This window comes from Rana temporaria, chromosome 3 (assembly GCF_905171775.1).
Source record: "Rana temporaria chromosome 3, aRanTem1.1, whole genome shotgun sequence".
In the NCBI taxonomy this organism is placed as follows: Eukaryota; Metazoa; Chordata; class Amphibia; order Anura; family Ranidae; genus Rana; species Rana temporaria.
In genome coordinates, this window is record NC_053491.1 from 72,649,832 (window position 1) to 72,663,040 (window position 13,209).

The window sequence follows — 13,209 nt, forward strand, 5'->3', positions numbered from 1 at the left end:
ACTATATGTAATTTCACTTTCATTAAAAGACTAACATTTTGCTGCTCTGTCCTACCTACATTTCATTGTGGGTAAGTGATTTTCACTTAACTTTAGGCATAGCATTACATATCACACTGTTCAAAACTCTTAATTTGAATTAACTATAAAGTTCAGACTTTTAAATACTGTATATTACTTCACATCATTTGAAAGTGTCTTTGGCTAGTGTTATGTTGCTTTCTTCCAACCCTAGTGATTAAAGCAGTGTAATACCCTTGTATTATCTGAGCAAACATTTTGGACTGTAAGCAGTTTTTGTGAAAGTTCCTTCCTACTTTTTGTGATCGTCAAATCTGGACTCCAGCCTTACCTTCAGTATTGTACAGTTGTGCAGGTTTCTCTCTTGTACTGAAATCAGGACTGGGACAAAAATTTGGCCCTGGACTTCATCCAGACCGGCCCACTTTGACAGGTCTCTCCCATGGCGGCCTGACAAATCCCCCCTCCCCCCGGCCAACCCCGATGTCCACCCAAGCCCCTCCTCCCCCTTCACTAGCCATTACCCATTCAACTTCATTAAACGATGCTCTGGCACCCCATACGCCTCAACCCCCCCCCCCATGATGCTTTGGTCCCCTATGCACCTCTATCCCCTCCATGATGCTCTGGCCCCCCCATGCGCCTCTATCCCCCCATGATGCTCTGGTCCCCCATGCGCCTCTATCCCCCCCATGATGCTCTGCCCCCCCCCCAATGCGCCTCTATCCCCCCTATGATGCTCTGGTCCCCGCAGCGCTCACCTCCTCTCCCTGGCTAGTTAACTTCAGCGTGACTGAATACAGACATGCTCCTTGGGAGTCGCACTGAGAAGCTCATCATACGATCTGGAAGGACGGCTGCCGCACAGACCTGTGACATAAGCTTCCTCGGCACTCGTTCTCCTGCTCTTTCTTTCCCCCGCTCTCCAACCTGTATGCTGCCGCAGAGAATCTATATGGAGAGCGGGGGAAGTAAAGACCAGGAGAATGAGTGCCGAGGAAGCTTATGTCACAGCTGTGTGCGGCCGCCCTCCTTCCAAGTCGTATGATGAGCTTCTCAGTGCGACTTCCGAGGAGCATGTCTGTATTCAGTCACGCTGAAGTTAACTAGCCAGGGAGAGGAGGTGAGCGCTGCAAGGAGGGAGAGACAGAGGAGCAGAGGGGGCGGCGGTCCATTGTCACTGAAGCCGGCCCACTGAGCCATCGGCCCACCGGGAAACTCCCTGTAGTCCCAATGGGCAGTCCATCCCTGACTGAAATGCCTTTCCTGGTTGCATTGCATACTGTGAGCTTCTCACAGTGTGTATTATAGACTGCAGCAAGTCAGATAGAGCCCACCTCATTTACTGTCTGGAAGACATTCTGCATCGATCCAGCCTTTCCTTCCCAGTCCTGTTGTCCTTTGCACACCACTTTTAATAATTGGATTTCAGTACTTTCAACCATGCAGCCTCAGTGCCACATGTGGGCAGTTACTACACCTTCCTGTTTTCAGGAGCTATGTAGAGCACCTTGCTGGCCCCTTTCACCAGCCATGATCTGCATGCATTGTATTGATAAGCGTAAAGGCCCAGTCGTGTCAGTAGATCTAAAGTAAGGTATGTAATGAAGATGGAAATGTGTTTTTTTTATTTCAGTAGACCATGGGTCTTCAAACTACGGCCCTCCAGTTGTTCAGGAACTACAATTCCCATCATGCCTGGTCATGTCTGTGAATGTCTGTGAATGTCAGTGTGTTACAATGCCTCATGGGATGTGTAGTTCTACAACAGCTGGAGGGCCGTAGTTTGAGGATCCCTGCAGTAGACTGTCAATGGGGAAGGGGAACCAGGAAAGGCAAAATATAGGCATGTTAGACTTCAATTTTTATACTGTGGCCAGTAGTAGAATAAAATGTCTTGGCATCAGTGGGAGTAAACAATGCTCCATAATTGGTATTAGGGGGAGGAGTAGTGCCTTATCATTGATGTCAATGGGAGGATTAGTGCCCCATTGGTGGCTGTGGCAGAAGTATGTCAGCAACAGTGGGGGGGGGGGTGGAGGGCCAGATAAAAGCAAGAAAGGGTCCGCAGTTTGGAGACCACTGCTTTAGAAAACTGAGTTAGATACATTTGAAGTTGGTTAAGTGGCATGCAGTATTTGTTGGGCTTGTTACACTATCCAGAAGCAATCACATACACTTTTTGCCTACGGTATTCTGTCTTGTCTGATGCTCTTGGTTCACATTAGAGTCCAGTCATTCTGTGGTTAATGCCATTTCTAAAGCAGCGTGTTCTGAAATTGCCTCGTATAGTATTCATGAGCACAAAGGCTTGTAATTGTTCATTAGACTTTGATCGCTGCGTTTTCATTCTTCTGCTCTTTTTGTGAATGATTCAGATATTGTTGACTTTCTATTAGGGTTGTCCAGATACCGATACCAGTATCGGTATCGGGACCGATACCGAGTATTTGCGCTAGTACTCGTACTCGCGCAAATACTCCCGATACCAAAATAGAATACTTTTTTTTTTTTTTTTGTGACATCGAACACAAATTGGATGGCACCATTGGAGGGCACTGATAGGTGGCACTGGGATTGATTGAATGGCACTCATAAATGGATGGCACTGATAGGTAGCACTTGCATTGATTGGGTGGCACTGATGAGATGCACTAATAAGCTGCCTCCCTGCACTGATGCACTAATGGGCACTGATCTGCACTGATAGGTGGCACTGGCTAGCTGCACTTTTGGGCACTGGCACCGATGAGCTGCACTGACAGTGATCACTCCTTCAATGATATGTAGTTTTCCAGTACCGTATGCTAAAAAACAGCCCCACACCATGATGTACCAGTTCTTCATAATTCTAAAGAAAATATCTTTGGTCTGTATTGTGGTTTGAAAACGGTCACATGACATTAAAAAAAAGTATCGGTATTCGGTATCGGCGAGTACTTGAAAAAAAGTATCGGTACTTGTACTCGGTCCTAAAAAAGTGGTATCGGGACAACCCTACTTTCTATGACAGAATACGCATCTTAAGCAAATCTGTTGAATGGATAAAATCATTACTACTACTCCTGCTTTCTTTCCTCCAGTGTTTAAAGTAACCTGTGAGTATAGAAAGAGGGAAGCAGACATTCATTACTTGTTAAGCCCTGGTTCACACTGGGCTGCGGGAGTGAAGCCGTGCGAGTTCAGCTGAACTCGCACGATTTCACTCCCGCCGGCAGTCCCGATTTCGGCCGCGATTTAAGAGACATCTGTGCAGGTTTCTGCACAGATGTCAATGTAAATCGCGGCCCGAAATCGCAAAAAGTAGTACAGGAACTACTTTTTGAAATCGGTGCAGCGCCGCAGATGCGGCGTCGCACCGATTAGGACGGCGCCATTGCCGACAATTGGCGGCATTTGAGATGCGATTTCACATGTGAAATCGCATCTCAAATCGAATGAAATCGCACCCAGTGTGAACCTGGGCTTAATCTTGATTTTGGCTTTGCCACCATGATCCATGATTTGTAACCAGCATGTAGCCAGCAAAGTCTGAAAATGTAAACTCGCCTCTTCCATACTTTTTCCAACCATTGGTTTATGAGGCAGTGAAGCCAGGTTTAGGATGACCACCCTACAGCCTATCTGACCAGGTTCTATATAAGACAAACCTGTGCGGGAAGAAGCATCTAGACCAGGGATATGCAATTAGTGGACCTCCAGCTGTTGCAGAACTACAATTCCCATGAGGCATAGCAGTACTCTGACACCCATAAGCAAGACACCCAGAGGCAGAGGCATGATGGGACTTGTAGTTTTGCAACAGCTGGAGGTCCGCTAATTGCATATCCCTGATCTAGACTGTCATACAGATCCAAAGCTTTCAGTATTGAGTCTCATCTTCAGGAGGCAATGTTCGTAATGATGGCTGGCATGTTTATCTCTACTTATTCTTGTAGGTTGTCTGTGAGATCAGATTGGCTTTTGTAATACCATATAGGTGATACTTTGTTCCTCTTAATATGTCTTGGATACTCCAGCAGATCGCCTACTATAATTTATAGCTCTGTCCTTTTCTCCTGGAAGTTTAGTTTATATCCACCAAACTTTGAGTGTCCCAGTCTCTCTTTTTGCATTCTTCAAACAGTGGAATAAAAAATATTTCTAACATCAAGAGCGGGGCCTCCACATATTGACCACATAAGGTGTGCAGACTGTTTGTCAGTTTAACCCTCAGTTCCATTCTTGGTGGAATGGCCCTTTATAAAGTGGTTATAAACCCTCACATATACCCAGTGAATTAACTGTCCTCAGGCGATACACAGAGATTAAACAAATCTCCCTACATAAGTTGTACCTGTTTATCTGCAGCACTTTCTTCTTCACATCCATTCAAAGTACAGAACTTTAAAGCTTGTCTAAGAGTTCAGATCTCTGACACAGGAGCAGAGCTGAGGCTGTCAATCAATTGGATGTCCCTCCCCTGTCACCATTTTTCTCATTAGGTCTTACTTGAGACAAGTGCACACTATAGAGGAATATGCTTTGTTCATATTTTATGTCTGAGGTTTACAACCACTTTAGAAAAATTACTTCCCGGTCTTTGCATAGATCATACTAAAACTGTTTTTGTACAGTGCTGACCATTTAAAATGCTTTGGTGGATTGTGATAATGTATTTTTTGTTTTTGTTTTTTCAGGTCTATGCACCCTCTCCAAGTTCTGATGACTTCAACAGAGAGTCTCCAACCTATCCATCCCCTAAACCACCCAGCAGTATGTTTGCTAGCACTTTTTTTCTTCAAGGTTAGTGATTTTGTGTTGATGGTGGTGTTATCAGGTGTAGATGGTATAGTCCAGCCGTCACTAAATGGCGGCCCGCGGTCCGAGTTCGGACCGAGTGACACTTCTTCCCGGACCGCCAGTATAATGTAAATGGCAGCGTTGGTTTGCTGGGATGGCGGGTTTCCTCAGCAACCACTGACGCTGCGTGCATGTGCCCGCCCCCCTGCTCCTCACCGCAGGTCTCGGCGAAAACAAAAGTTGACTCACGGGGCGTGAGTAGGGGCGTGACGTCACGCGCGCCCCGCCCCCTGCTGCTCGCGGTTCCTGGCTCCCCCTGCGAGTAGAGGCGTGATGTCACGGGCGCGCCCCGCCCCCCGCTGTTCGCGGTTCCCGGGTCCTGGCTCCCAATGTCTCGCAGCTTCCGCCCCTTCGATATTTAAGATGTGCCCTCCTGCATGCAAGGTATGTGTTACACACTTAACTAGTGATCGAGTATTTTCATTGTGCACACTGCTGGGCATATATAAATTAAAGGTCAGGCTGATGGGCACCTTTTTTTATTTTAAGGGGCACTCTGATGGACACATTTTATTTTAAGGGGCACGCTGATGGGTATATTTTTTATGTGCACACTGATGGGCATATTTTGTTAAGGGGCACACTGATGGACATATTTTGTTGTGCCCATCAGAGTGTCCCTTAACATAAAATGTGGCCATCAGTTTGCACATTAAAAATATACCCATCAGCGTGCCCCTTAAAATAAAATTTGTCCATCAGCATGCCTCGTAAAATCAAATTTGTCCATCAGCGTGCCCCTTAAATTACATTTTGTCCATCAGCGTGCCCCTTAAAATAAAATGTGCCAATCAGAGTGCCCCTTAAAATAAAATGTGCCCATCAGCGTGACCCTTATTTTATGTTAAGGGGCACACTGATGGGCACATTTATATTAAGGGGCACGCTGTTGGACATATTTTATGTTAAGGGACACTCCGATGGGCTCATTTTTGGTAATGAGCACTCTGGTGGGCATATTTTATGTTAAGGGGCACGTTTTGTTGTGCTGATCGGAGTGCCCCTTAATATAAAATGTGCCCATCAGGGTGTCCCTTAACATAAAATTTGCCCATCAGAGGGTCCCTTAACATATAATGTGCCCATCAGCTTGACCCTTATTTTATGTTAAGGGGCATGCTGATCGGCACATTTTATGTTAAGGGGGACTCTGATGGGACATCTGATGTAAGGAGGCACTCTGACGGGAATGCCTGATTTAAAGGGGCACTGTGATGGGGACACCTGATGTAAGAGGGCACTGTGATGGGGACACCTGATGTAAAGGGGCACTGTGATGGGGACACCTGATGTAAAGGGGCACTGTGATGGGGACACCTGATGTAAAGGGGGACTGTGATGGGGACACCTGATGTAAAGGGGGACTGTGAAATTGTACATTTCTCATGTTTTAATAGAAATACAATAACTACAATCTTTCTCAGAGTCATAACACAGACTTGAGATTCGGACCTCGGCCCAAAGAAAATTTTGGCGACCGGACCTCCTTGAATTTTAATTAGGTACCCCTGGTATAGTCTTTTGCCAGCCATAGACTGAGCAAACTTTTCTTTCCTGCAATCATGGAAATTTGGTTTCCTCACCACCACACAGTGTTCATGGGGGAATACCTCCCACTGAGCCAGTGTTATAACGGTCGCTAGCAATAATCGCATGTAAATTCTGGCAGGCTGGTTGTATCTAAGTTGATAGATTGATCAACTTGGGTACATTCAGCCTGCCCATACATGGTTCAACCCACTTTGGCCAGTTTTACTGCAAATATACTGCAACTATTTACTGGAAGCGTGTAATAGTTAACAATTTCATTTTTTGCAGGGATGGAAGTAGTAGATTATGGAATTTAATGTCTCTTTATAAATTTCAGTGAGGACAAACTTGGAGAATTGATATTTGCGTTATGCTGACCTCATTTTAGGGTTATATTGTAAAACTTTTTGGAGTTGTGAAAGGTGTAAACGTGCTGTGACCATGAAGGCGAGAGTCTTCTTGAGATTAGCTGACTTTTCTTTGAACTTCCTTTTAGCTTTTTGACTCACAACAGTATTTCACAGCTACAGAGGTGTCAAAACTTGGCCACAAATACCATATTGTCTAGTAGAAAATATTCAGTGTGCAAAATTTTGAATGGTCACTGGAGCGGGATGCCTTTTTTCACGATTGCTCAGCATGTGGCTTTATGGGTTGCCATGACAGCTGTGTAGAACATAGGAGAACTACTTTGGCAAAGCCCCATTCTAATTATATGCACAATCACCTGCATGTGTCATTTGTCCTCGCATGACACATTTGTTAAACATGATTACTGAGCAGTCGGGTATGTGCAGACTGGCCTACCTTCTTTAGTTAGAAATACATTTTTTTAATATCGACTGTTCATGGTCACAGTAATACAATTACATTTTCAGTCTGACTGCAGTGCTCTGCGTTGTGTCATCAAAGCATCAATCTTCTATTCACCAGCATATTTTCCCTCAGATACCGTAATCTATATTGAAAATTTTGATTGAGTTGATACCTGAACTTATAATAAACAAGCATCTTGGCTCTTTTGTTTAATGTGTTATCACGCTAACATCTTCTTTCTATTTGTAGATGGAAATCATAACTCATCAGAGCTGTGGAATTCCTCCAATGGAGTTGGAGTTGGTCAACCGGGCTATGGGGGAATGATGGGCAGTTCATCATCTCACATGTCACAGTCAAATAACTATGGCAGCCTACATGACCGTTTGGTAAGAAAGAAGTGTATATTTTTATATTTATTGGATGCATTGCTTCTAAATCTCTCTTGCCTCTGAAGCCCGATCCACATTCGGATCGCGCTCCAGAGGCTAATGATAGGTGGCGAGGAAGCGATATGGTTTCTCCTTTTCTGGCTGTTTTAACCCCATTTTTTTGCAAAAAACAAGCTGTGCATTGCTACTAATGTATGCTCTGCTGCTCTACATGTACTATTCGCGTAGGGCTGAATGTGTCTGCAGGTAGATGCGTAGTCTATCTTGGGGGGGGTGAGCAGGAGAGGGTGGTTATGTTCACATACACAAGTGGGGCATAGAGAATGATTGTAGTCAAGCTAGAGCAGGAAGTCTATGAAGAGCAGAAAAAAGTTTGCATTTGAGAGATGAAAGAAAGGAATAGAGAAGGTACCTTCTAGTCATATTTAAGTAAAACTCTTTTTTTTTCATTTTGGATAGAGTATGGGAGGGTTCTAACACATGTCAGTTTTTTTTCCCCATCTGTATCCCATTGGGGAGATTTACCTTCACTTCCTGTCCCATAACCCAAACAGGAAGTGAGAGGAAATCACTGCAACTTAAGGGAATCCCTTGGGGCCACCTGGTCACCAAAACTATCCCTATTGGAAGATTTATTATTATTGTTCTGGGGACAACACATATTTGGGATTTTCTTTTACTTTCATGGATAATGGTAAACAGGACAACTAGAGAGGGTAGATCTCCCTAATAAAACCTGACTGGGGTAATAACACCTCTCCACTCCTTCCCAAACTAAAAAAAAAGCTTTGCCTTTAGTTATACTTTAAGACAAATGATGTGTTTTACAACTTAGTGGAATGGAGCCTGTTGAAAATCTTTTTACAATTTAGTTGAGTTTCTAGTGATTGTAAACAGTCGTTACCACTCCTTAACATGGCCATTGTATTGTGAAGTAATCTTCAGCAATAATGCTATCTAATTATCTTTTTTCAGAACTATCCACCACATCCAGTTTCACCAACAGACATAAATGCCAGTCTTCCTCCAATGTCCAGCTTCCATCGGGGTGGCACCACAAGCTCCTCTTATGTGGCATCTTCTCACACACCACCTATCAATGGAACAGACAATCTCATGGGTAAGCCTTCATCTATAGGGTTTTTGCAACCCCAAGGATTGGTTTGATTGCAAGTCTGTAAGCATTTTTTAAGAAAAATACTTTGGCGTAATATATATATATTTACAATTTCAGGTTTATATAAAGCAGAATTTGTATATGTTCAAAATGGCATTTTTTTTTCTGTTAGTTACGGGAAGCAGAGGCAATGCAGCTGGTAGCTCACAGACTGGGGATGCACTTGGAAAAGCTTTGGCATCTGTAAGTATTTGTATCTTAAGTGCAGCCACAAATGGATATTGGATATTGTTTACTTCAATGTTAGTATTACAACAAATCTTGATAAACGGTGTGGGGTATTTATGCTTGTTACTGATAGCCCGAGCCATTTAGCAATGACATTTTTTCACCACAATCTAGAAGTTTCTGTGCAACACTGGTGTGTTTTCTCAGTTGATTAAATGATGCATGACCTTCTAAAGGAAACAGCTGCCTGTCCTGAGAGTATCACTTTTCACATGGAATGCAAGCTTGGGAGTTGTTAAACATGATGCTCACTCAATGTTTCCAGCACACTAATACCAGGATGTATTGATACTCATTGTGTGCGCGATGCACGCATTTTATGAGAGCTTTGTTAAAGGGGTTGTAAAGGCAAAGGGATTTTCATCTTAAAGCGGAGGTTCACCTAAAATAGCAACTATATTAAATCTTTATCAATGCATCATCTACATCATTGAAAGCCACACCAATTTTTTTTTAAATATATAAATACCGTATTATTTCTATTCACAGTTAGACTTCCGGGATTCGCCTGCCGCGGGAGTAGGCGTTTCCAAGCCTTTCCCTGGGCGCTGCAATGTATTCTGGGAGTACAGTGTCGTGCTTCCCAAGATACATTGTGGAACACAGTGCAGCAAAATCTCGAGAGATTTCACCTACGAAGTGACACGTGACACCGCTTTTAGGAAATGATTGCTTGTGGGCTTCACAATGCCCACAAGCAAAATGGAAACTCACAGGAACGGATTTTATAACTCCTTTTTTCACACGAAAATGGACAGCGGATAATTGTAGGAAAGGACAAATAAATAGTTGCGCTAAGTGATACCAAAAGATTAAATAGGTGATAAATAACATTAGTGACAAATGAATGAAAAAAATGTGTAAAACGACTCAACAGCAGATAATTAAAATCGCAAGATATCTGCCGGTAAAAAGAAATATCAACAGTAGTGCCAGCATCCAAGTGCAAAAAATAAACAGTATGTGATATTAAGTGTCCTAGAGCAGGACAACCAATAAATGCAAAATAGATCAAATTGTATCCACATATAAGGAATGTTCAAAATAAATGCAGTAAAAATACAGTCCAATAAAGGGAGGAAAGATCAGAACTTCAAGTAAACACTGATAGATGTGTCTGCAGACAGGAAGTAAAACTGTCATCCGCCACCATAGCGATGAAATATTCTCCAGTGCCACACAGAATAGTAAAGGGGGGACCCTTACCAGAGCAGTAGGACCTCGGAGTATAAGGTCTAAAATCGCCTTTGCAGAGGTTATGGTAGATCCTCCGACCTCCAGGTTCCTCGGTATCTCCACAGACAATCCTCCTCTGAGACCAGTAGTGGAATGATGGTAACTATTGCAGGGACCAAAGAAGTGAGTGTACCGTAGTATTGTTAATCCCCATAGAATAAGATAAAAAGCCCTCTGTATAAAGTAGACCCCCAGCCTCCCTAATACTTGCCTAAGCCCCATCTCTATCCAGTAATGTCCACAAGTCCCTTAGCCTTCTGATTGGCTGAGACACAGCAGCGGTGACATTGGCTCCTGCTGTCAATCAAAGTCAATTAGCCAATAAGGGGAGAGAGGGGGCAGGGCCGAACCAAAGCTCTGTGACTGAATGGACACACGGAGCTGCAGCTCGGCTCACGTGCCCCCATAGCAAGCTGCTTACTGTGGGGGCACTCGACAGGAGGGAGGGTCTAGGAGCAGCGAAGAGGGACCCGAAAAGAGGAGGATCCAGGCTGCTCTCTTTGTGAAAACCTATTACACGGAGCAGGTACATATAACATTTTTTGTTTTTTAATGTCTGTTACATGTTGGAAAATAAAAAAAAAATCAGCACTTTGGTTTTTCTTCTTTTAATGGAATTGTAGTACATGATCGTGTAATATGGTTATATACAGGTAATCAGTTGCTTGATATGGATTAAACATCCTGCTGTCTTTTCCCCCAACCAACCTAAATTTTTTGTTAGGTTTTTCTCCCCATCCTAGTTGCTGTTTTAGAAACACTCCCAAATTCAGGGTAATAAAGCCAAGGCAAAGATGTTTTATCTTTGTGCTGGGTGGGCTATGGTTGTCATGGCGACTTGATTTTGTCATCCTATGTTGCTGCTTGGCAGGGAGCAGCCAGGTCATTCCATAAATCACTGCTGTCATTTCCAAAAGAGATGCATTCCATCTGCTCTATGAATGCATGCCATAGTCTGCACACTTCGCATCCTCTGTTACATTTCAGAATTTCACTTTAGAATTTTGAAACTTTTTTTAAATGTTTACCACCATTACTTTTTTAAATTATATAATGTGACCATTGTTATTGATAGATAATAAAGATCTTTCACCTTAATAATAATAACAGTTCTTTTGTCAAAATGCTTTTTTTAATATAATAATACAACTATAACTTATAATAGAATCTTCATGATCCCAAGACACAATTGCACATGTGATGCTTGTTTTGCTCTGCTGATCACAAATTTGCTAAAGGCCTTTCATGTGTAAAAGATCAGAAGATGAAGCATTTGTTCTTCAGTTTAGGTATTAAAGAGCATACAGAATACTATGTGATTAAACATGTAGGGCCAGATAATACATTTGCAAAGATTCTTTTATTTTTGGTTTAAGCCTGGATAATTGTGGTCTTAATCTCGGGGTAGCCAAGAAAGAAAATTGTACATGAAAGTATTTACACAAAGTTCCCAAAGCCCTGTGGATTATGCATTAGTTTGGATAATGAACTAGTGTAGATAGAAAGAAAAATAAATCTTGGTATTTGTGCCATTTCAAATGTGTTTCCCTGAACGTTTGCCAAATAATAACCCTTTAAGATTGTGCCCGCTGAGAGTTATGTGAAGGCAAGGAACATCTGCTTTATTTTATTATCTAATGCCAAATCAAAACATCCAGGCTTTAATTCTGAGGAGATCAAATAGGCATGCTATTTAACTTTGATTATAGCAAACATCTTTGCAGTAACTTATATTCAGAGCATGATGAAACACTGTGCAGTCTGTCTAGTTAAGTGGCCAGCGGTTTTCATCACAAAGGAAATAAGAATTCAGGGAAGTTGACTTTAAAATTCAATTCATGAATTAGGTTTCTTTGTCGCTTTGAGACTCTATAACATTTACATAACAAGGGGCAACTGAAATGTACACCGCAGTGTTTAAAAAATCGGACTAACAGCTCCATGGTCTGGCTCTGTGGGCTTCCCATTGTGTAGCTTTTGTCTTCATCCTTTTCATTAGATGTGGGCATATTGGCACCCCGCTGGCAGAAATGGACCATGACTGATGGGAGGTGGAGTCTTATTTGTTGATGGAGAATAAGTCATGTTACCATTTAGACCTTGAAGAAGGTGTAAGAATTATTCATATTGGTGATTTTTAGCTAAGCAGGTCACAAGCTGAATATTGAATTTATACACCACAGGACAGAAATTGCAGGCCTCTAGTTAGTGTTGCGTTTATGACTTATACACAACTCATAAGGACCATTCTTGGTTATCGTATCACATTATCCTCTCAAAGTGTGGGATGTATTGTGTATTTTTGCAAGCAGAGCCTATGTATTTCCCTTTCAGATCTCATAAGCAATTTGTGCACTGTGCTGCTAACTTTAAGGATAATGAACTCTTCTATTCAAGTGTGTTTGGCCTGTTGCCAGCATGTTGTCTCTTGGGAGGTGAAAATATTGCCTTGTATTTCAAATGCAGGAAGCTTAGCTGAGCTTTTGTTTCATTGACACAATGGGAATTGGCTGACCTCAGGCAAGGTAAGCACTGCTGTATGACGACTGCACTAGCATTGCATAAGGAACCAAAATGTCAAAATATTTCAGAAGACAGAGTTCCCACTATTCTGTGCATTAAAGGTGTTTTATTGCTGTGTCTCCAGACTTTACCTCTTATTCTCCCAATGCTTTAAGATGTTCATGGCCTGGTAAAAAAATAATCAGCCAGCATGATCGTTGCATACTGACTCTTTGAAACAATGAGTTGTCTGCATTATAAATTCTTGGTATGGTTAACCTTTACCTGTTTTTTTTTTCTTTTGTCTCTTTTAGATTTATTCTCCAGAACACACCAGCAGTAGTTTTCCCTCAAATCCTTCAACACCAGTTGGGTCACCATCTCCTTTGCCGGGTAGATTATTGTTTTTTGTTTCCATTTAATTTTGAGCTTGAATTCATTTTACGTTAATGTTAAAATGTTTTG

At 42.4% G+C, this 13,209-nt stretch overlaps 1 protein-coding gene across 7 annotated transcripts in view; it reads left to right on the forward strand.

The window, feature by feature from the left end:
• Positions 1 to 13,209, forward strand: part of TCF12 (transcription factor 12) — a 273,710-nt gene that overhangs the window by 232,320 nt on the left and 28,181 nt on the right. For all 7 annotated transcript variants that reach the window (XM_040342741.1, XM_040342743.1, XM_040342744.1 and 4 more), the window contains 5 exons: positions 4,701 to 4,806; positions 7,459 to 7,598; positions 8,577 to 8,721; positions 8,891 to 8,961; positions 13,059 to 13,137. In XM_040342741.1, coding sequence (XP_040198675.1) covers positions 4,701 to 4,806; positions 7,459 to 7,598; positions 8,577 to 8,721; positions 8,891 to 8,961; positions 13,059 to 13,137 — 541 coding nt within the window. The remainder of the gene's footprint in view (positions 1 to 4,700; positions 4,807 to 7,458; positions 7,599 to 8,576; positions 8,722 to 8,890; positions 8,962 to 13,058; positions 13,138 to 13,209) is intronic.